This window comes from Athene noctua, chromosome 5 (assembly GCF_965140245.1).
Source record: "Athene noctua chromosome 5, bAthNoc1.hap1.1, whole genome shotgun sequence".
In the NCBI taxonomy this organism is placed as follows: domain Eukaryota; kingdom Metazoa; phylum Chordata; class Aves; order Strigiformes; family Strigidae; genus Athene; species Athene noctua.
Genome location: NC_134041.1, coordinates 64356076 through 64380751, shown reverse-complemented (window position 1 = coordinate 64380751; position 24676 = coordinate 64356076). Strand labels below are relative to the sequence as shown.

The window sequence follows — 24676 nt, the reverse complement described above, 5'->3', positions numbered from 1 at the left end:
CAAATTAGAGATCCCACTGTGACGAACTGAATAGGAACAATGTTCAAATAACTGGATTTAAATCTCGAAAACCGTAATGTAATTACTTCAGTGACAGGACTACCAGCTGTTTATAGGCCTTTAAATCTGCATAATGAACAGCCTTGTGATCTTAGTGTACACAAGCACTTTCAGAGGTTTAAAAAAATTTCTCAGGCACATATGGTTTTTTTCATACCTTCCATTTTCCTTTCCTTTGAGAGGGCGGTGGTTCATTGGAAATGGCAATATAAGTTGAACGTTCCCATTCAACCCCTACCGCGGTGCCTGCTGTGTTTCTCTGGATTTGTATCCAAATCCTGTATCTTTAGTAATATTTTGGAAACAAGTTTATACCTCCTCAGTCGTGCTTCTAAATCTTTCCAAAAAGCTTTATTGTAACTGCAAAAGCCTGGAGGGTGAGGATTGCTGTTTGTTTGTTTGTGTTTTCAAGGGGCTGGTTTCTTGAGAAGCTCCACGCCGGGGAGGTTTTTATTTGGAGAGGAGAAGATGGCAGTCAGAGAATTTGCAATAAGTGTGCAGCTGGCAAATCCTGCAGCCCCTAACATGCATATTCGTGGTCTTCAGATGCGATTGGCGGTTGATGAGATGTTTGGGGCCACCAGCCCATCTCTGTTCGTGCCATTTCTCGGGTTCCTTTTCCCCATCAAAACTCACAGCTAGCAGTAGTGCTGCTGAACCTGTTGGCCTCTTGGTTAAGGCTGACAGCTCTGAGTAAAGACTAAGCTGCAGTCAGGTAATTGAATTAGGAAGAGGAATGACCTATTCATTATTATTCATCACATTGTTAGAGCAGTGCCTATGAGTCAGCCAAACACGGCAGCACGTTGCCCAGTCCCCGGCAGTGGGTGATACTGTCCCTTGGAAGCCCTATGCTTGGACTCACTGTGACAACAGGGGAGGAGGTGATGGAGTGAATGGGCTGACCAGCACGTCCCCTCTGCGCCCTCACCCTTGCAAAGGGGGGAGATAGCCAGCCTCTCTGCAAGGAAGGTAGCAATAAAGTGAAAAATCTTCAAATACGAGCAGTTTTCTGTGTGGATGATGACAGCAGGGAAACAATGTGCCTTATAATGGGAGACTCATGAAGTTCAGTCAGTTTGCTGGGGGATAACTCCATTGGAGTCTTGAAGGAACCAAATAAAAAAAAGAGTTTTTGATGATGGACTTTTTAATCCAGGAGTAAGAAGTCTAATTTCACCCATGATTAGAAATTGAAACTAAAGAAGACAGGATTAAGAAACTAGCGAATATTTTACTAAAGATTAAATTAATCTTTTGATGACTTTACCAAGATCTGTCATACCTTCTTCATTAATTGCTAATTTTTGAAAGAAATGTTATGCTTTTCATGACTACATGCTCTAATTAAATAAGAATGATTTAGGAAGACCAGGTGAGATACTAATTATTTTTTTTTCTGGGTGGAATCCATGAATGTTCAGGTATCATTTGGACAGAAAGGACCAAATTTCCTGCATCATGCCCAAAACAAATTTAGTATGAAAATGTTTTGATAAGCCTGTAGAATGTACAGCTTTTTTAAGAGATACTAGCGATGTTTTCCATTGTTAATACTGAAATATTAAGGAGGATCACAAGTCTTAATAGCCATAGTGTAGGACAGACCTGAACAGCTGGAAAGCCCATGAACCACCTTCCTGTGGGTCCTCCTGGGTGAAGGACCACTTTCGAGCTTCAGCATTTCTCTGAGATGAGCAGAAAGTCCAGGCAGGCTGGCCATCAAACCTTTAACTGATGGAAATTATAAATAACACCAAAACCTCATCTGTTGACTGCAACTGAAGTAATTCACTGCATGAAGTCATTGCTACACAACGTCCAAAAGTCTGGGCAGCACCCCTGGGTGTAGGCACTGCTTTATATTCTCTGGATGAATTCCCAGAGAAGTGCTGTGGGGATGCTATACTGAATGACACCTTGACGTTCAGCTTAGATTCAAGGCTAATTTATTTTTTTAGGGGACTATTGATTTTAAAAAGCAGTGTTTAAAAAAAAAAAAAAATCTTTTGTCTCTTAGAACTTCTCTAGGCAAATGGCCTTTTGGTGAATTATTTTTTTCAGCTCAGTAAAAGAGCAGTTTAGTTAGAGAACGACCACTCTCAGTGCTTTGCTTTGCAGGGACTGGCATCCTCAAAGACACATTTCAGCACATTTTAGCACCTAACAAACTTTGAGAATTTCCATTCATGTTGGAGGAAAATGTCTGTATATTCTGAGATTCAGAGTTTAGCCTTTGATAATTTTTGCCTCTCTCTTTTTAAAATGGTTCGGTGATTTAGTGGGAGATCAGAAGCCAAGAGACGGTTCCAACAAAATAATTTTATCTTTGCTCTGTCTAAACATTTACTATCTTCCTGAGCAGGAAAGTTACTCATCCTGTCTGAGGTGCCGTTTAGCATTAGTTAAAATATATTACAGTGATGACCCATTTACCTTCATTTACAACTTGATAAGTGGCTTCTTTCTCCTGCTATGGCGGTGTCAGACCACTGTTGCACACAGTGTTGGTGTAAATACCAGCAGCTCAGTAGTATCACAAGGTTTGAATAAAACACGAAGGAAGTGTTTCATGCTTATCTGTTCATACCTTTTTTTTTTTTTTTAACTGCAGTGCTAAATGTCTGCTTTGAAATCCCTTCTTTTCTATCCTTCAGCATAGTTTTCTCCAAAAGTACAAGCCTATGCAAGTTTATAAGGAACTTTGATAAAATATCATTTAGAAGACTAACAACCTGGGGAATTGTCCACCTTATGCCCCACTTTGATCTTTACTTAGTAGGAAAGAATGTTAATTCAGGTCTTCATGACATGTTCGGCAGGTTATTATAGCCCTGAATGTGTGCTGCTCTTCCACTTCAAAATACACTTTTCAGTACTGAATATTAACAAATATTTAAATGCACACATGCTTTTTATTTTCTCAATACCAATTTTTATTTATTTTCCAGTTAATCTTTGAATTCCAGTCCTCAAATCTATTGACCATTAGCTTTATTTCTGCTTGATGGTTGCATGTGATTTTCTTTTTTTTTTTTCTTATATGTAGTGACCTGAGAGCGAGCTGAGAGATACTATCTGAATGTTTACCCCTAAGGGTTAACCTTTTGACTCCAAACTGCTTTACAAAGGGAATTTTTATAACCAAGGTAGATTTTTCTCTTGGAGGATTTTCCCCAGAGGCTCTTTTTAATCCTTCCCTTCAAAGCCACTGGCAGAGCCGCATACCTAGTTCCAGGCAGAATCGTTGGCAGTGATGGGTCTCACACCCTTCAGGACCATTTCTGTGCCACCAGGAGAGGAATATTCTGGAGGAACAGCCGTATGTGCCAGCACCCGTACAGCTCTCGGCCTCTGTGGTGCTTCCCCTCTCAAACACAGAGGCCAGGCTGTCTTAGCATGTCGTAGAATAAATACAGATTAGCTTGTCACGCTGTTTACAAGATAGGTCACAGGTCTGCAAATCCCCGACTGTTTTTTTTTTTCATCCCTTGCATGTTCTCGTGGCTACGCACAGAGGTCTGGAAATGTTAATGTGTCGTTAACAGCTTTTATTAAGAAAAAGCAGGAGGGGGGATCCCTAAAACAATTATTTTCCAGAAATCCTGTGTCTCAGAATCCTTGGAATAAAAATTCATAAATCTGAGCAGCTGTCACTCACAGTGCATATGAAATCACATAAAGCCCAGGCTCTGTGCTGGCCACTCATGCTGTCTGATCGCATCGCATCTTGTGGGAGGTCCTCCTTGATTTACTGTGTGAGGGCTTGGTGCAGGTAGCACAGGTATCTGCTGGGGGGTTATTCCCAGTGCCCTCAGCTGCTCTTCTCTGCCCAAGGACGCAAGAACACACAAGGAACTGGTTGTCACACCAGAGATCTCGTACTGAGGACCATATGGTGCCACACAGACAAAAAAGATGCCTGAATTTGCTGTGTAGCCTGGAGTGCCTCTTATTTTTGCTTTAGCACTGCAGAGAACCCGTAGTGATGGTTTTATGTGATGTCAGACTGATCCTGTGCCATTCTCCAGGTTGGAGGACATGTCTTGCAGGAAGGGAGGCATCCTGCCACGCTGAGCTGTCAGAATGAGGTGTGCAACCTCGAGCAGCAAGGGACCACGCTGAGGCCGCTCTGGAGCGTGCCGGGATCCACACTGGTCCCAGAAAATCGATGACTCTGGGCCCCAATCCTTCACCAGGACCGCTTGGGTCACAGGCAATCTGCTCCCTTAAGTTGCAGGGTTATTTGGGCAACGATAGCATCCAAGTGTTTATTCCTTTTAAATTAATCAACATGTAAATGAACATGAAAACACTAATAAATAAAAGGCAAATTATATTTTCCTAGCAAATTGAGCATGTTGCTTGTGTGTGCTGAAGATTTAATAAGAGTGATTAAGTGTAGACAGCCACTGAGTGGAGAAAAGTTAGTCCTTGGGCAGAGGAGGCTTTGCAGCCTCCCCTCTTTTTTTCAGTTTGTGTTTTGAAAACTGTACCAGTTCAGAATAGGAACTGCTGCAAAGCTCCCTTTTCTTTTCACACCGAGGTACAACAGTGATCTTAAAGGACATGTAGTGTTTTCCTCAGAAACACGGTAATTTGAGCATGACTTTGCCTTTAGATGTAGCCCCACAAGCTGCTTGGTGCTGGTTGCTAACAATTCTCCAATAAATATCCCTGAAATATCTGGTGTCTTAATCAGCAGGGAAGCAAAGCTGGTGAGGAAGGGCCTTCTTTGGGGCAGTGGTCACTGGGTCTGCTCAAGGCCAGTGTCTGCACTGGGCAGTTCTGGAACAAATTATTCTCTGTATTTACTTCTCTGCCTTGATTATTGTATTTTGTCTCGTGAGTGAGATGGCAAAAAGAGGCCGACGTGGTGCCTGCTGTGATATATATTATGTCTTCTAAACTTCCTTGGAAAATGGAAGGGCTTAAAAGTTTGCACATGTATTTACCTTATACATATATTCTGCAAAGATACTGGGAAATACCTTTGATGTTCAGACTGCTGTGACTACGCAGGGAATCACACCCTGTCCTCAGAGCCCGGGGGAAATCTCCTGGACCTGGCTGGGGGTAGGCAATGCTCTGGGCATCCTTGTGTTCAGAGGCCAGAACGTAAAACCATTTATTTCATACACCTCAGCTGAAAAACTTGTTACAAATATCCACATCACCTGTGTGCATCAGGGCGGTGGCTTGTGCACCACAGGGATGTTCTATCCCCTCCTCTAGATGTGTCCTGCTGCCAAGAGGGGACCCTGCCCCATCCCTCCCCTTTTTTCTTCCATTGTCCTGATGTAGGTGTGAAGGCAGCAAGTCTTCTCCTCCCTCCTCTCCCTGATAAATGTGATCAGGCACAGTCTCCTTTGTCGAGAATCGGTTCTGATTATGTATTTACTGGCTTCCCACCTTGCACAAAGGCCTTCCCTTCCCATTCAGAAACCATTTGTAGAAGGAAGGTGTTAAAATCACCTATTTCTGAGACTCACCAACTGCTAAGATCAGTAATTATTTTCCTGTATCCAGGGAAATGCTGATTGGAATTATCGCAAATATCTTCATATTTGATCAGGAAAGACTAATGTAATTTTTCTCCTCCTGATGCTTGGCATAATTATTCACAGCCCTGCAAAACAGGTGTAAATTGAATCAGAAACTATCATACCAGGCCAGGTTCCCAACACCCACCAGCTGAGGATGCAGTCAGTGTGAGGGGGTGCAATTCCTTGCACGAGCATGTGGGAAAAACGGATAACTTGATATAGCAGAAATCATTGCTGGTTCTTGATCTGAACAAAGGGTGTACACAGCTGTCTGTGACAACGACAACGTGCATTTAAAATACATGAACTCTGTAATGAAGGTGGTTGCTACGGGTCTTATCCATCCTTCCCTTTCTGGAGGGCAGCTCTGGGAACCAATTCCGCTCCAGATGAAGTTGTTAAATGCCTTTCCGTTGACCTGTGGAGATTTGGATCTGGCCTTAAGCCATCAAAAATTTAATCAGAAATGGCACATCTTGACTACACGGAACGTGACATTTAAAATTTCAGTAAACGCAGATTCCTCCAATATTAACTCTATTTTCCCTCTGCTAGATAACCTCTTCAGACCAAAGGAAAGATTCATCCCCGAGAAGGAGATGCATATGAGATCAAAAAGGTACAAATCCCTTGGGTTTAGAGTTCGCTGGGAATCGCTGCCATCTCACGCCTAAGGCGCCGCATTTCCACATCACCTTCAGACTGGGAGTGTCACACTGCCTGCCACCCTTTTGTGCAGTTCTCATGGTTTTCTTCCACTGCATCAGTCTGATAGATTTGGGGTAGCCCTGCCCTTTGAGCACCCCTTTTCTAGCAGTTTCAGACAGCATGGAGAAACCTATGGTGTGAAAACTAAGTCCCTGACAGGTATCTCATGTCAGATATTCAAAAATGTAAGCAGTATCATCATTTTGTTGGTTTTTTTTTTTTTTTTTCACCCCGATTATGGCACATGGTTATGGGAATTACAGCAAGCTACTAGGAACATGATATCTGATCTTTAGTTGCATTGCACTTCATACAGTTGTTTACAGAAAGAAAAGCTGCTAAAGGCTACCGTGCAGAATTCATCCCATTTGTAAAAGTGCCTAAAATATGTCCCGTTTCTCTTCTTCAAAATACAACCTCCAGCCAAAACAGTCTGCTTCGAGAACTTGGTATTACAAAATATTCAGAGGGAAAAATCAGAACTTAACAGGCTTTGTATGCATGCAAAGAACAGGACTGCTGTGAAGGAAGGTCTGACTTTCTTTTTAAACCCCTGGGAATTTTATCATTGATTTAAATGGAAAAAAGATCAGACCAGAAATCACCTCGTTGAGGGCAACTCACGTTATTTTTAAAACGGGCAGATTATGTTCTCCCTGGTAAAAAGTGTTCCTAATGACAGTGAAAAAATGTTAACAGTCTCCAGTCTTATAATGACTGCTTTCTTGTATGTTAAAAAATACTTGAAAATAATTGCTTGGTATTAATTTTGTGACATAAATATAAAAAAAGTGTGCAGGCCAGATTCTGGTTTGAATTATGTTGCTATAAATTGAAACCAACTCCACTGAGCTCATTAGAAGCTACTCCAGAATTATGTTGCTGCATTGAGATAACCTGATCCTGTCTTTTACTTTTTAGTTCACAATTAAGAGTGTTTTTCAACAAGTTGTATTTTACATAAAATCTTGATTGTTGATAATTTATAATTCCAATTTCATAAATTCAGGTACTTTAGAGATGCCCATTAATGACAAGTATTGCACTGAAGGCAAATGTTTCCTATAGGAAAAAGTATTTGTGAGTCCTAGGGATGACTTTCTAAATTCGTTCCAGGATTTACGACAATTTACCTGAAGTAAAAAAGAAACAAGAAGAAAAACAGAAGAGGATCATCATCCAAAGTAACAGACTGCGTGTTGAGATCTTTAAAAAGGTAAGGGTTTCCTGTGAGTGCCAAGGATAGTTTTGTAACCCTTCTTCACCTGTGAATGGGGTCCGTAGAGGCCGCACCTGCCTGGGCAGCCCGTGCTAACCATGTGCAAACCCTGACAGCAAAGGATGTGTTTTAAATCTTGATCCTGAGGCTAGGTACTTCTTTAAACTTGAATTAACAGCTGAACCTCGTGTTGGAATAAGGGCCCTAGACTTTGGGGTTTTAAAAATGAGTAATTAGTTAGTTGTGGTGGAAAGCTTCATTAGTGCAGTGAATCCAGGTGCATACCTGAGGCATTCCCAGGTAATCCTGCTCCACCTTGCACACAAGTACCAGTTGTTTAAGTGCTCTGTTGCTCCATCTAATTACACCTTTCCTGTCCAAGATGGAAGATCTTTCAGTGCTTTTTTTTTTTTTTTTTTCCCGAGCAATGTAGCCAGTAGATTTGAAGTCTGAAAATGCTAATACCACCTCACCTAGAGTATCACTGAAGATTTCTACCATTATATCCATCTCATGTATTTTAATGGTATCTTAAGGCTGTTTTGCATTTTTTTTTTTTCCTAGCAATTACTGGACCAGCTCCTTCAAAGAAACACAGAGTGACAAAGGATTCTCTTGCCCATCATCCTAATTGGATCTTGAATACCTTTGACTGCTAGATAAGCCATAGAATTTACTATTATCTCAATTACCTGGAGATATTTTTCTTATCTTTGGCTCTTTATATAAAGAAAGTTCATTTATATTTCAATTGAAATTTCAAGGCATCTTTCAAGTAATCAAAAACAGTCTCAAAGGGAACACAGCTGTTTCAGAGCATCACCTTTTGGTCAGTTTACCCAGAGGAAATAATTTTAAGAATTTTTAATGCAAATACTGAATTACAGTGGTATTATTTATCTAATCTTTTAAAAAGTATACGTCTCTGTAGCAACAGAACTGGGTTTATAAGATCTGGAAAACTTATTTCTCTGAAGTATTCTATTAATTGATTTCCTGTGAGTTAAATCCTTGAAGTAAAGAAAAATGAATATCATTATTTGTTATGCTTAGAAACTAGCTGAAATAGCATTACCACAAAATCATAGTGGCAGCAGTTTCACATTAATACCTAACATACCAAAAGGGACCAGTATTTTAGCTCTCTGAACAACTCTATTCCTGTTTATATAGTGAATCTATATAGCGAGCTTACCTGCTAAAGAGCAATATTTAAAATTTTGATTATAGCACTGTTTTTCGTGTTTTTCATTGTAATATATAGTTTACTGCACTTCTGTTAAGTATTTATAGAAATGGCATATTAAGAAGTGGTGCCAAGAAATATGTTTGCATCAAAACTGCAGAACTAAAACCATCTGTAATGTTTCCTCCAAAAATATTTAAATCTTTATTTGTACATTTTGGAAGTAAAAACAACCAGCTTACTAACCAATGAAGTTTATTTATGGAACAAAATATGAATATAATATTGATCCAACTGCTATGTTTTTATTTGGTACTGTTAAATATAACACAGTTATTATGGAAACTGCTTGAGAAGTCATGCCTTTGTATGCCACAAATCCTATGGTAAAAAATATTGCCCATAAAAATCACTGCAAGTGTAAACCTCTGTTGCACAAACAGTCAATTGAGTGTGTTTGAAGGGGGCTGGAATTTGGCCTTTGATATCTATGCTTTATTTTTCTAATCTAGCCTGAGATGTAAGGTCAGGTTTTTTAGAAAAGGGATGTTTGTGAGCTGGGCTTTGGCCACTGAGATAGCCTCCAGCTGTGTGATCTGTACTGGACACAAGGAACCGAGTTATATTTTGTGCTCTGTCTCTGTTAGATTACTTTGCCTCTTTTTGTCTCAGCTTCCCAGTTTGTACAGTAGGAGTAATGATGTTAATTTTTGCTCACAGAGAATATATTTATTGAACAAATATATTGCATTCCAGATAGATATATTTAAAAAACCTCATCGATTAGTTCAGTGCATTTCGAGAGGACGTGCAGGGTAAGGTAATGCTGGCTGTGAGGAAGAAACTGCCAGGGTTCTTCCCCCAAAAAACCCTTTTTAACCAAGCAAGTAATGTTGTGTTGGAAACCAAAGTCAGGGCTGGCCCACAAATGGCTCCAAGTAAATTTGTACAAGGGGACTGCAAGAAGGAGCATCCTCCAAAATTCACAGCTCAGCTCTGTGGTAGATCTGCTCTCCTGTGGGTTCATTGATCCCCCTTGCTGCTTTCCAGGAAAAACATGTGGCCGGCCTCAAACAGGAGGGCCTTTCTCTCTCTGGTGGACTTCTGGGTCTCCACCACAGAGTGATAAATTATAGCTGTAAACACCCCCACACAGTCTCCTAGACTGAATCTGAAATAATATCTTTTGAGCTTTTGTCCGGTTATAGCTCACTACAACTAGAGACATTTCTATAGAAGTCGGTGCCAAAATCCCCTTTGATTTCAGTAGGAACGTAGCATTTTTGCCCCTTGGTTCTTTAGTCTCTTGACTTCAGAGAAATGCAGCTTTTGTTCGTCAAGTTTGTACCCTTCAGGAGGATTATTTCCTGTGCACAGCCATAGAGAAATACTATTTGCATTTAAGCCTGCTTTACTCTATGCATTTAAGCCTGCTTGTAATCTTACCCTAGAGCCACAGCAAGACATTTTGGTATGGAGACATCTGGTCTTTAGTATCAATGGAGCATACAGCAAGATACTCCCCGCCTGGGTCAGGGATGTTCCCTGGCGTGGAGCTGAGACCTAGTGCCACCAGGAGAAGAGCCCCAAAACTTTTCCGTCTTCTTCAGCAGATTGGAAGAGCCAGAGTCTTGCTCCTTGTGAGTAAGAGAGGATTCTACATGGAAATCAGGAATCTGTGCTGCAGGATGACCAGGATCTAAAGGGAGATGGCTTAATTGAGCTGCCATAAGTTCCTCCTCCATGCCGATACAATTTTATATGCGTATGTAGATGCATGTAACTACATACACATATTTGACATGCTTTCCAATGTCTGGCTGGGAGTATCAAGCAGAGGAGATGATCCTCCTTAGAAATCACAGCATCCAGGTCCTTGTGAGGAAATGAACAACGTGAGCAACTGGGATAACGGCACAGGGTTGGTGTGACATGCTTCAGCCTGGTTTCTGCCCCTTGGCACCCCCATCAGCATGCAGACCAGGGCAGGACACTTCTCAACTGACCTGGTTTCCCCTCATTTCTTCTGGCCATCCTCAGAGACAGCGCACCGCACTGGCCTGCTGCATCCTCACCTCCCCTGGCTCATGAGTAACTCCACCTTCTCACAGACTTAAACCTGGTGCACTATTCATAAAAAAACCTTTGGGGTTTGTAGAAGGGTTATGTCCAAATACTTTTATTTTCTCTAAATGTAATTTTCAAAATCTGGAGGACAAATATGTGGCAATTTGAGGTGGAAATTCTCTTGTGTAAATAGGCTTGGGCATATACCTAGTGTGTAAAATGCATAATGCAAATCACTCTCTGGGAATGTTTTATATGATATGAAACCTTTGCTTCAAAAAACCAAAAATGATCTCTCTTGCAAACCTAATTTCTGTTTCTGGGCCTCAGAAAAGAAGGTATCTAGTAATGTATCCAGCAAACAATTCTGACATTCATTTCAGCTCTACAATCCAGTCATTGTAATAGAAAATAGACTGTACAGGAAAATGTTACTTCAGAAAAACATGAGCCTCACAGACTGAGCCCTACACAAGCAGGCATCAACTTAATGAAGTTTAGAGTCAGGAAAAAAAAATTGGCATAATTTCACTTTGGACTTGCAGGCATTTCAAAGTAAAGAGCACATTTGCCATCAGACAGTACTCAACACAGAAAATTCTCCAGCCTAAATTGGACATCACCCACGCCTGTCAAATCCTGGAGTTTTCCTTCTTGTTGGATGCTGTTTGAGTTCAGGGTCTCTGGCTGTCAGCCCATGCCATGTGCCTTCAGGAGGGACATATTTTCCAACTGGCACAACTATACAAGGATCTCTGGTAATAGGCATTGCCATTTGTTCCCCATGTCCTTTGTTGGGCCATCGCTTCTCTCACTGCTGATCTGTACGGGCCTGCAGAACAGTATTTAATAATGAGCGTTGGTTGGGGTGAGATGCTGAGATGGTTTTGGGGTGCTAAGACACAAAACCTGTGTAGGTTGGCCAACACATTGACTCAATGTTCCCCTTCCAAAACAGAAAGCCTCTCCGCAGGGTTGACATTTTGCATTATTCAAAATGGATCCCACACAGGGAATGCACAGTGGTTTAGGTGTGCAAGACATGGTTTGCTTGCTTGCTGGCACCATTAATTTCATCTGATAGAAATACCTCATTAAGGGTTGAAAGTCATTGCAGTGTAAAGCACTGAGGGTTCCAGTATTCTGGGGATTTACTTTAAACCCAAATATTTTCCTGTGTATGTGTATGCAAGTCCTTAGTTACTTCTTCGAGTTTACTCAGCTGGTCAGATAGATGAGGAGACTGTCCGGGTAAGACTTTTCAGGAGTTTTGTTGTTGAGTATCTGGGATTGGTTATGTTTTCTGTGAGAGAGATGATTTACAAGGAAAACAACACAGAAAAGCATGGATAAAGTTTCTGGCAGCTCTCTCCAGAGGAAACCATTCCCCAGTACATCCATTGCAATAAGAGCTCCATGGCTAAAACACCCCAGTTTGCCTCATTCATAGAGATGTTTGCCCCTTTGACTTCAGGGACAAAAACGCCTGTGTGCTTTGATGGGTGGGTAATTATCTTTCTGGGAGCATTGACTGGCCACTTGTTCACTGATGGAGTAGATCAGTCCGCAGGGTTGTCCCTCAGGGTCGTATTTCTTCAGGCACTATGACTTAAGCCTGGGTCATTTATTACTCAGTATGCTTCTTGCTGAGCTGGGTTATGGCCGGCTGGATGCCTGTGGGATGTCCTCACTGTGCTCCCCCGCTGTCGTGGGCACAGGTCAGCACCAGGCAATGGGGGGCTGAGAAGTCCCCACCTCAGCTGAGACCATTCCCAATTTGCAGTCTTCTGAATAAAAGGTGATTAGAAAGCAGTGGCACAAACTAAGGACACCTGAGCACAAAACCAGATTGGGATAAAAGAAGATACTGGAAATCTTTCAAATATACTGTAGGTAGAGAAGCTCAATGTATGTATGAAAATGTTTATTAAGCTTTGATTTAAATATGCATCTACTGATAATACAATCACGAAAACCCTTGCTCAAAACCCTTATTCAGAGAGGAGCCTGCGCTGCTCGTTGAGTGGTGCCAGTCTGCCTGTTGATCACGGTGTAGTAGTGTCTTGGGCTCTGGAAGTGAAACTTGTCCTCCCGCTGAACTACCTGGAGGTGTTTTGGTAAGTTATTATCATCTCTCTTGCAATGTCTGTTTAGCTATGACAAAACAGTTGAGAGAAGCATGTCATGTGAGAAGACATTTCTACGTTGAAAATAAAGAGCATCCTCTTTTTTAAGTGAGGCATCTTACTTTTTTTTTAAGTTCTCCTTGGCTCTGTACCAAAGCTGTAGGAGGCAGAATTACTTAATATCCATTTCAGATGACCCACAGAATAAGATAATGAGGCGTATCATCTCCCTACCAGCTGCAGAGTAATTGGGAAAAAAAAAAAAAAAAAAAAAAGGAAGAAACTGCACAAATGTGCTCACGGTACACACAATTATATAAAATTAGTAAATAGAAAAAGTGTGATGAATTGCCTGAGGTTTGTGTTGCATAGATAGGAATATGCAAAAGAGCCTTTAATTGCAGGGATTTTTTTAAATTTTTTTTAGAAGTTGGTCACAGTAATGTATTTTTAGACTTCATGTTTTAAATATTTTTATCTTCTGGGATATCTTACAGTGACTAGACTTTAGTTAATATATAATTATAGGAGGATCATTATGCAAACACCTATGACATGAGTTACTGCAGGTTTGCAATTGGTTTGGGAAATTGCCAGTAGAAAATGGCAAAGATCTTTTTGAAACCAGCTGAGCTTCAGTTTGTCGCTCATGCCATCTGTCAATATACCATCCAATGTGCTCTCGCCACTCTTGAAGCTGCACTTGAAGAATGGAGAGACTTCCATTTTTATTTCACCTTTCTGTGCTTTTTTAGAACTTTATGTTCCCTAAAGTAAGTGAGCACTTTGTATCCCCTTCTGGGGTGATGTGGGGAAAAGTAATAGAGATCGTGACCAAAAGTTGGTCATGGGAACGGTGTCCAGGTTGAACTTGGACTAAATCAGAAGATTAACTGATAATCGTGTCTGAAAGAAAGGTCCCTCAGCAATAATTTGAATTAATTGTAATATATAACCGTGGCCAGAGAGTTAAAAAACCAAACATGTTCAGGACAGAAGTCTGGTTCTGTAACTGGGTTGTCCTGTGAAATTGTGGCACTGCAGAAGGAGGCAGGGAGATAGGCTTGACACGGGCACGTGCCACGATTTGGGGGAGAAATGCTGAGGAAAGGACAACGATCCTCTCCGCGGATAAAGAACAGGCTGGATGCATGGTGCAGCCACCTGGAGACTGCCCAGCCGGGGCAGCTGGACACGCTGCTCCCCACAACAATAACCCAGTGTATATTGAATAATCTCCCAGTGACAGCGGTGTGGTCGTCAACAGCATTGCAGTGATGTCAGGGAAAGGGAATTACCCCTCTATTCTAGACTGCCGATTTATAGAGAAATAAACCAGCGCTCAAATATTATATCCACATTAGTTCTTCGTGACTAATGTTGTTACAATGAATACCAGAGGAATTAGTAATGAATACCCACTTACTGTAAAGTGTCGCCAAATATATACTTAACTTGTAATGCTACTGCGAGCACATATATAATTTTTGTGTTTGTTATTACGTAAAAATATAACTTTGAAGGCTCATTGGTCTAAATTTAATTATGTAATGGCATAAGTTTAACTGCAAGAAAGATCTATAATTATGGGCTGACTGTTCTATCTAATACTATTAGCTAATGTTACAAAACCAACATTTTACTACTTTTTTTTTTTTTTTTTTTAGTTTCGAGAGGTTTCACTTGCTGTGTTTGTGACCCAAAGCAAATGAGAGTTTTGCAACAGAACCTAACAATCAGAACATGACTATAATAAAAAAAAGCTCTGTTTCACTCTTCCTTTCATAAATAATATGAGATTAAGACCTAATCGGTTTCATTCTCTCATGATGTGTGCCACAGCACTTTTTAATGATTTCTCTCAAATTTCCCACTAGGAATATTTGTTTTTCTTTAAAAATACCCCCAAATATGCTGTCCTCCTAATTTGCTGTCCCAGAATTTATGATGATGGATGTTGCATTGTTTTGCGGTTTGCAGAGGGCTAGACAGGAATGTTAAAAATATATGACTTCATAATTTTTAGTCTGAGTTGAATACTGTCCTCTTATGAGACATGTAAAAATTTGTGGGGTTTTTTTTCTCTCTTTTGTTTTCAGGGAGACAGTGAAATTTGTAGCAACAGATCAAAGTGGTTATTCTCAATGTCTGGTCTGAAGTAAAAAAAAAAAAAGCATATTTAATGGGTTATTTGTTGTATTTAATGGGATTTTAGCACTGGGCACCTTCCTGCCATGCTCTCAGAAATGTTCTGCCTGATATAAGGATCCTGCTGGGGAATCATCACTTCTCAAAATGAGTACTGAAATTAGTAGGAAAGCTTAAAATGATGTTTCTTCCACCATGGAAAAATAATAAGGTTCTATTCAGGTGGTCTTAAAAATAAGGAGCTGTTCAGGTCCTCAGGGAGAGGATATGGGATATCCAGAACACAGGACCAAATTTTTCTGGTTTGGATGTTTTCTGGATTTTTCTGTAGCAGGCTGCTGGGCAGAAAAACCTTGGTGCTTCTTCCTATGTGGCAGAATTTCCTTCTCACTACAGTAAACAGGGGTTGGTCCACAGCAGAGCACCAAGTGGGAAGAGAGAGCAAGCTTTTTTTTTTTTTTAAGTATTATTTTGCAGAATATTAATTCCTGTCAGGTGGCGTTAACCAAGCCAGTGTCCTCCCTGTGCGCTGCAAAGGAGAGCCGGGGTCAGCAGTTACTGCAATAGGTTGGATTAAGGAAATGGCAGCTCCAGAAGGAAAAGTGGCGTTTTAGAGCTGTGTAGACATGCTGAAGAAGATTGATTATTTATTATTTATGAGTATTTGGTCCTGTGTTACTGAAACAGAAGAAAGTGTAGCTGTTGTGGTGTTTCCCTCTTCCTGGAGAAAGGCAGGAAGAGGAAAATGTCAACAGCTGATTTGGTGTGGGGTGTAGCTGGGATCTGAGCCCTACATCCCCGGGATGTTGAGGCACTTGGGTCAGAGTTCTGGGGGCCTTGGGGGGGTGCCCCAAGGTGGGGGAGGTGCCCCAAGGGAGCCTCAGCTGCGAGGTAGGGACACGGGAGGCTCAGCTGCCGGTGGTGGCTGTGCTCATGGAGAGCTCTGTGTTTGCATGACCGAGGGTTTATGCTACAGGAAAAGAATGTAACTAGGGACCGTGTGAGGTTTGGGTTTTTGTGTTTTAACTGCTGAAGAATTTAGGGGGTTGCTGTTGTTGTTGTTAAGGTCCTGTATCCTTGGAGTGGTGGGTTTCTTTGTTTGCTCTTGCTTGAGCTCCTCTTGGCTTTTTCACCCTTGGCCCTGTTACAGAAGTCTCTGTGTAGTTTCCCTATAAAGTAGTATATAGAGCTTAATCAGCATTAAAGCAGAGCTTACTCCCCTGCTTTGTTAGAGGAAAGGAGCTGTTTTCCAAAATGATGTTGCAGTGGAGGGATAGGACAAACTGGGCAGAGCAGGGAGGGGGAGAACGTGATGAGCATGTACCACTCGCCATCAGCCCTGCCATCCTTCTTCCAGGTAGAAATGATTCTAGCAGTCAGGGTTCTCCAAACACGGCTTCATGGATGGGGTTCGCTCCCTCAGATTACGTTTTAGCCCTGAGACAGATTAAGAATACTGCATCTCATTAAACGCATAAACTTCAGGATGGCTCTGTCAATTTTGCTTATATTTGAATATAATATTATAACACTTCATCATTCAAACAACGTAGGGGTTGGTTTAGTTTCTTCTCTGTCAAAAAAAAAAAAAAAAAGAATCCAGAAACATTTCAGTTTGGGGGTTCTGTGATCCATGCTAGAATTAATTCTGTGTTATGTCCTGTCAGTTGGCTGTAGCTGTGCAAGGTTCTCTACAAAGGACCCTGTTACATCAAATAGCTCACAGGTAGGTCTCGGAAAGACACAGTCTCCACTCAACAGAAACCCAACTTTCTAAGCGTGTCCCTTTCGTGTGTGCAACAAGGGAGAAACTGAGCAAACCCTTGGTTCTCAAAGTCAGGAGAAGTCTATCCTTGTAATTAAACTGTTGAAAGTCACAGGGCACCAGCCAGGCACCGGGAGCCCACCAGCTTGGACACAGGGGCAGACCGTGGCCTCACGGCCGGCGGAGGGGAGATGTGAGGGCTGGCTGCAGCAAGGCGCTGGCTGCTTTGCCCTCTGCACATTCCAGGCTTCAGGGCAGAAACGTCAGATGAATTTGACGTGATGGTACCTTTGGGACAGGAAGAGAAAAAAGGTCAGAACCCAAGCGGGGAGCTGCAAGGGGCGTGGAGGGGACGGTAGGGAGATATTTACTGGTAGTAGAAAGGTAAGATTGCTGACTTTGCATTTCATTCCACGGGCTGAACGACTCGGTTTAGACTGGCTGTGCTGCTCAGGAGAGCACGCCGGCCCGCCCAGGCGTGCTGGGGCGCACGCTGCCTAAAGATACGGAGGATGGAAACCTGCCCTCGTAGACTAGGAAATCTATGGAATGCAATTTCTCCCAAGTATGAGCAGTAAACAGTATTTACAGCCAGTATTTTATTTCAGCATGCAGCGCTGACGGATGCTATTCTCGGGAGCGAGCTATTTTATGTCTGAATGTTGTGACAGAGGTCTATAGCAAAGCTCTGTGGCTAAAGGTCACGCTGTATTGTGCTCTATCTATGCCTGTTAATTATAGAGGACTGTAATCTGCCACTGCAGTCACAATTCAGCGGGATCTTGATTTTGCAGAGTTAATGAAGTGAGGGAGGACTGGAGACACAAAGTCTCAGCAGCTGGCTAGGGGACACACAGATTTCAAAGGGAAAAGCTTTTTTGTTTTGTTTTGTTTACTCGAAGCAGCAAAAACTTCAGCCCGGAGGCCCCAAAACTGTAGATCCCTGTAGCTAAACCCAGACAAGTCTTCATGCATTTTGGCACATATGGGAGTAAAAGGACTTGGATTTCTGGATATTACTCGATGCTGTGATTACAGTGAGGTTTCCTGGATATCCAAAGGAGATGATGGCTGATCTGGGAAGATGTGAGAACAGTGTTACAGAGGTGCTCTCTCCCCACCAGAATCTCTTCCCTTGAAACTGTTCAAGGTGGTTTATCTGTATCTGAGATACTGTATCTGAGGTGGTTTATCCTCTCTTCATTTAACTCAGGCTGTAATGCAGGGATGCAATTCCTGCTCTAGCAGAGAAGGGTAGCAGACATAGCTTTTCTGTTCCCTTTTTTCTTTTTCCTTTTCTTTTTTTTCTTTTTCTTCTGTTTCTCTTCAATAATCCATACCCTATATTATACCATAATCCATCTCACAGGTGCCATTGAGTTTGTTACAGTGCTTTCCATCTAATGTCACAAAAGCATACAGTATCATAGTCTGGAGGTTTTAAACTTAATATATGTTCCCTCCACTCCTTTTTTTTTTTTTTTTTTTTTTTTTTCCCCTCCTCCTGTTGTCTCCATCAGTCACTAACTCCTTCTCAAAACTCCTTCTTCTTTAACCAAGGGGAAATTAATAGAAGCTGACGTTTCCCTCAGTGCATCCTCCTCCTTTCTGGTGTCTGTACTAACCCATATGTTATGCTTGTTTCCAGGTAAGTTATTCCACACTGCGCCCTTCCATATTGCTCTCTTCTGAATTGACCTTTTCAGTGCCATGTGAACTAAAGCTCCTGCATGAATTAGTAATTTGATAACCAGAGTCCAAGCCAACTGCCTGTACTGTCATACAGTCAAATATTAACTGTTAAAAATCATGAGTGCTCTTTACACCAAATTATTTTCATATGTAAATGCAGACTGAAAGTTAAGCTGCTTCGACTTGACCTATTAAAGTGGCACAGTGACACAAGTCAGAGGCAGGTATGAGAGCTGGGGGAAAAGGGTTCGGAGCTGTAGCCCTGCTTCGTGAATGACAAGAGGTAATGATTAATGCAGGACACATTCCTGAGCACCCAGTAAGCATTGCCAATTCTCAGCGTCCTGCTGAAAGAGGCGTGTTAAATCTTTCCAAACCACTTGGCGGGGAAGCGGGGGCGATGTAGTTGAAAGACATGCCTGAAGAGGGATCCTGATAGGATCTCAGAGATCCTTGTCACTTCATTCCTTTGTCTTTCCTCTAGCCACAGCTGACCCGGAGCCACAGGGTGAGAAATTTCTCCCTCACATCTCCAAGCACAGAAACGCTACAGCAGTGGATCTCCGCTCTTCGGTTTGTACCTCGTGGTTGTTGCTTTTTCTGCAGAGCTGAAGCCGAGGCTTAACGCAGAGAGCAAACCAGGCTGCCATATGCCACCCTCTGTCTACATTAATAGAGAAGAAGTAGCGACGTGTTAGGTTTGCCTTTCCTGAGGAGATCGAAATAAAGAGCAAAAAGACTATTTAGCTGTTCATATGCTGTTTCTATTGCAGGATAGCCCTAAACTAGCATAGAGTGGAGTGCATGCTTTGGAAAGAAAAGCTACTGGTGGCTGAAGTATAGAAAAGCTAAATACATAGAGTAAGGAAGATAAGGAGGACAAAAAGCGGCGTGGGAGGGGGGGAGCATAAAGAAGGAGTAGCTAAAGATAAAAAGGTTACAAAGGTCAGGAAAACCCCAGAAGCAATGAGACACCTCCACACAACACCCCACCCCCCATTCCTCTTCCCCTGACAGTGCTAAAGTACAAAGCTGGGAGGGAGGGATGGATGAATGGATGGATGGATGGATGGCCATCGCCCGCAGGAATTAACCTGGACAATCAGGATTGTGGCCTCCTTTGAAGCAGCCACACAACCTGGATGCAATTTTCATTTCCTGCAGGGAAATTCAGCCTTGTTCTTCTGAAGTGGATAAACCAAGCCTCGTAAAACTAATTGTGGGAGGTGGTTTGACATGAGAAATTAAAAGTCAAGGTTTGGCCTCTCTTACGTACACAGTAGTGAAGAAGGGGCACTACAGATTAATTTCCCTTTTCCTTGAGTTTTGGTGGTTTTTTGTTTTTGTTTCTGTTTTTTTTTTCAAAAAAGTCTTGAAACTGTTGTGAAATTGCACTGTTGTTCTCCAGAGCCAGAGGTAACTAATTCTGTAGCACTCCTGCATGGATGTTGTTAAAAAATATTTGGGAATTTTTGTGATAAACTATCATTTTATCAACTTCAAGCCTGTAAAATTAGTGTGGTAAAATGCAAGTGTTCCTTTCTGGTTAAGTATTGGGGGAAGGAGGAGGAACTCTGAGAATACCTGGTTCATTGATGCTAGTGAATAACCAAGATATAAGTGGCTCCACACACTCTGTTAGCAAATATTGTTATTCAAAATAAAAATGCCATTTAAATGAAAAGCCATGTGGGATTATCAAATCTCTATTTAGAAGTCTTTAGTTCCCTTTGACTGATTTTTTTAATGGGGAAAATACCATCAAAGAATAAAGATGGCTTTTATGGTGGCCTTCCACAAACAATGTTAACGTTTTTAACCACTGTGTTGTGTGGAGCACGTATGTCTTTAATGAGATAGTCGATAAGAGTTCATTAGTTTATATTTTAAGGGATGAAATGTTGCTGACTGTAGCTGTTAAAATCTAACTGATAATGGCTAAGTAGGAAAAAATTAGCATTTGGGCATTTAAAGCTGTACATTGGATAGTCTCCAACTGCTCGCAAGGCTGGGGGTTTCCTGGGAAGGGGCATGATGAAGAAAACATGTGCTGCTGAGGTGAGACTTGAGGGGCAAATGTAGGCAGAGTTCAAAATTCAGAGCAACTGGAGGTGAATCCATGGATTTAGTTTTAGGCAGAAGGGGTAAGGGGAGAAAATGTGAAGAAAAGCAGCTGATAAAAGCCCTTTCTGCATATGCTTCACTGTCCTGATTTGAGCGCAGAATCAACTAAGCACCACGCAGCCACTCTCTCCCCCCTTCCCTCTCAGGAACGTTGAAGAAGAGAAAAATAAAGCCAAAGGCTTGGGAATCGAGATCAAGATAGGGAGGGATGACTCACCCATTATGGTCACAGGTGAAAGACAGAGAGTGAAAGCCAGACTTATTAGGGGAAGAAAAAGAATATCGATTTAATTCTGCCCCTCCAGTGACCTGCCATCTCACAGGGGATACAGGGGGCCTCTGCTCCAGCACACCTCTCCCCTTCCTCCTTTCTGCCCCTGACCTTGTGTTCACACAGGTATCCTCCTCACAACTCCCACTCCTCCTCCCAGATTTCCCTTCTTAAATAAATTATCACAGAGGCGCAGCCACCATCGTTAATTGGCCTGGCCTCGACCAGAGGGGGGGGTCTGACTTGAAGCTGGGGGAGCTTTGAGAAGCTTCTCCCAGGAGCCCCCCCTGTAGCCCCCTCCCCTGCTCCCAGAACCGCTGCCACACACCCAAACCCAGCACATTCACAACCCCAGCTCTTTTCCGGGCTGGTTTGTGCTGAGATGATGTGAGATTATCACAATGTCACCTTGTGCTGAGGTGATCCGTTATTCTGGGGATGGGGCTGTCCCTGGGGAGGTTCAGAGATGCTGTCGACGCCGCGAAGCAGATGTGGTGCAGGGCTCCAGCTTGGGAACTGCAGCATTTTGCACCCATTGAGTTTCTGCTGCCTCATTTATCCTCTGAACCAGGGAAAGGAATAGTCCAGATCACTATGAATAGCTACCAGCCCCTGCTCCAGAAACAGAATCAAATTTGTGGTTCCAAAATCAATTTTTTAAGCAGGATTGCATGGCTGCTGTGCATGCTGGCGTACAGACACACATCAGGCCAGTTTTGCCAACTGTTTCATGCACAAGGAACATGGGGCCAATCTGCAGAATTAAGTATCAATATCCAAACAGTGAGATTTGGGAAGAATCTTAATGAATTAAAAAATAAAACCACACAATAAAAGTCTGTGAGGATTTACAGGATTAGGGTTTGTTTGGGGTTTTTTGGTTTGTTTTTTTTTTTTTTTTCTTTTTTTCTTTTTACTGCTCTACAGCATTCTGTGCAACATGTGGGCATTATATGTATTTTGGTGCTAGGTTAAGGAATAGATGATCTGTATTTGGTTATTCTCCCAGACAGTCAGTAATAATAATTTGAATGAGGAAGATTTTAAAAAATGCATCTGGCAACTCTGTGGGTGTGTTTGTTATTTTTTTTTTCTTTAAAAAACCCCAACAATATAAAATAAGTTGGAGGCACCAGAAACAACTCTGAAATAATTATGAAACCAATAAATAATCCCCGAGCTCTAACGTATGCAGATGACTTTCCAGAGGAAGCAGCCAGGGCTGAGTGTGCAGCAGAAATGGGGAAACCTTGGCAGATGGGGAGGTTGGGGGGGAGCGAGCTGCTGCGGGGGCCAGGGGGGGACCCCAGAGTCCCCCAAATCTGCATGGTGCTCAGCGCTGCCTACGTGGTGGTGGGACCCCACAGAGGGGCTCGTTTGTTCCATGCTGAGGAGCACAAGCCAGCATGGACAAGCTGCTCATTTATTGCAACGGTCAACAGAAATTTCCTTGCCAAAAAAAAAAAAAAAAAAAAAAAAAAAAATCCAAACCTCTTTAAAAGAAAAAAAACAAACTCACAACTTTTTTTTTTTTTTTTTTTTTTTTTTCTTCCCTAAGAAAGCAGAGCCCAACTCATCAGCAGCTCATGCAGGAGCAGGAGGGGTTTTGGAGTTAACTGCATGCAGGAAATCTCTCACATCCTGAGTCCCAGCTCGCTCCTCTCTGTAACTGTATATTATGGTGCTGCTCTCCAGCCCCAGCTGATGAAAGTTTGTCTCCCTCAGTCTGGGCTAAGATGTCAAAGCGTCTCCATGCAGAGCAGCAGCGCTTCCCTCCTCCGCACCCCCCAGCCCCCGTTTCCATGCTGCTGCTCAGCCTCAGCTGGCTCTTTTTAGCATCACCCAGAGCTCAAGGTAAGTTCACGATCTATGGATATACATTTTTTTTTTTTTTTTTTCCTTGAAATACTTCCTCACCCGACGCTCCATTTTAAGGGGACGAGCAACACAGAAATGCCTTGAACAAAGTGCGCGCCCCCAGCCGCGCTCGGCTGCGCGGGGGCCGCTTCCCCCGGATGCTCCCGCCGCTTATTTTGCGCCTCTCCCCCCCCCCCCCCCCCCCCCGCCTTTCCCCGTTCCAGCTCCGCTCTGCGCGGTGCCCCGCGGTGCGATGGGTTGGGATGGGATGGGTTGGGATGGGATGGGATGGGATGGGATGGGATGGGATGGGGGGGGACACACACACAGCCTGGACGTCCCGGCTGTGGATACGCGGAGCCACGCCGCTCTGAGACCGCGTAACTCCCGCTCCCCTGCGCGGCCTGAGGACTTTGAGGACTTCCAAGCTCTTCCCGGAAAAAAAAAACTCCGCTGTGCAGCCCCCGACACCCCCAAACCCCCTCCCTGCCCCGGGGGGGGGGGGAGCTGGGGACCCCCGGGTTGGGGGGAGCTGCTCCCGGGGTGTGTGGGGGGGTGTCCTGTGGGGTCCCCGCTGCGGCAGGTATGGCCGGGGAGGGGGGTCCCCCAAACACCCCCCCGCGGGCTGGGGCTGAATTCAGGGTTTGAGAGTCTTGTCAGAGTTCAGAGTCTTGTTTCCAGGCGGGAGGAATCGCCTGCAAAAGCCAAACGCTGGCGGTAAGAGCGGCCTCGCTGGGTGAAAGTTTACTGGCCGCACTGTTCATCCAGAGGGAGCGAACACAAGCCGGGGCGCAGGGATGCGGTTTTAAAGGTGGTTTGCAGTACTGGCTCTCTGCTGTCCACGTTGCAGACGGCGGGGGGAACAGCCTAGAAAAAAATGACTTGTCTCTTTGTCCGGCAGCTCTGGGGCTTATTTGGGAATCAGTGGAGGGCTCAGGCCCTGTCCTCTTCATTAAGCAGCAGCTGACAATGCATATTTTATGGGAGAGAGGAAGGGAGATTCTCTTGTATAAATATATGTAACAGCGCTGAAGAGCGCGTGTGTCCCTGTGTGTTACTACAAACTCTTGTCTCGGGTCTCTTTTTTTTTTTTTTTTTTTTTTTCATGGTAACTTTAAACTTTGTAAATGTTTGCTTGTCTCCAAATTTATGCGCAGCGACTTTCACTGGGACTTTAGCTCTGGACTTGCTAAGAGAAAGATGAAGATGTACTTTTATCATGTTAACCGGCACATTGAAATCTTAGGGTAGCCCAACCAAGTTGTTGCATTTAATTAACCCCCCTAGAATTTATGCTAATGAATTAGCAGGAGCTGAAGCTTTGCTTTGCCTTGGTGAGGGGTCTTAATTTCTCTTTGTCAACACTTGCATTTACACCAGGTCAGCATATGGGGGATTAAGGCTGCAGAAATTCTCAGGTAGGTGAGGAGAAATAGGTCCCTGGTTCCCCTGTGGCTGTTCCCTCTGCCTGGGAGGGTTTGTGTGGGTCGAGGCAGCACGTCCCCCTTCTCTGAGCCCAGGAGCCACTCCGGCCAGGCCACCCTGTGTTTTGGAGGTGTTCTAGGACAGAGGGTAAACCTGACTGCACATTTGGGAAAGTGTGCGGCAAGGTGCTTCAAGCATTCCCATACGATGGAAATGAAGAAATTAACATCCCTCAAAGGAGTTGTCCCTACAGTCTGAGGGCAAACTGTAGGTGGCTTAGCTCTAGCATACAGATGAGAGAGTGGAATGGTACGTGGAGATGGAAATCCTGTTACCAGTTTTTTGGGATTCCCTAAGAGCCAAGCTGAACCTCTAAGGTCGTGTTTACAGAGAGTTTAATTCATCAGGGCTAGGTTTGTGTCAGCTGCTCATCTTTACGGTGCCCATTTGTGGCTGTCTAAGCTCGAGTGACGATGGTGCTT

The 24676-nt window shown here is 43.1% G+C and overlaps 2 protein-coding genes across 2 annotated transcripts in view; both read left to right on the top strand.

Moving 5' to 3' along the window:
- C5H10orf90 (chromosome 5 C10orf90 homolog) overlaps positions 1 to 8449 on the top strand; it is a 67230-nt gene extending 58781 nt beyond the window's left edge. Inside the window, exons 7-9 of the mRNA XM_074908491.1 lie at positions 6162 to 6225; positions 7431 to 7530; positions 8098 to 8449. Of these exons, the coding sequence (XP_074764592.1) occupies positions 6162 to 6225; positions 7431 to 7530; positions 8098 to 8136 (203 nt within the window). The 3' untranslated portion in view covers positions 8137 to 8449. The remainder of the gene's footprint in view (positions 1 to 6161; positions 6226 to 7430; positions 7531 to 8097) is intronic.
- A 14092-nt stretch (positions 8450 to 22541) lies between these two features.
- Positions 22542 to 24676, top strand: part of ADAM12 (ADAM metallopeptidase domain 12) — a 184071-nt gene continuing 181936 nt past the window's right edge. Inside the window, exon 1 of the mRNA XM_074908490.1 lies at positions 22542 to 22766. Coding sequence (XP_074764591.1) covers positions 22649 to 22766 — 118 coding nt within the window. The 5' untranslated portion in view covers positions 22542 to 22648. The remainder of the gene's footprint in view (positions 22767 to 24676) is intronic.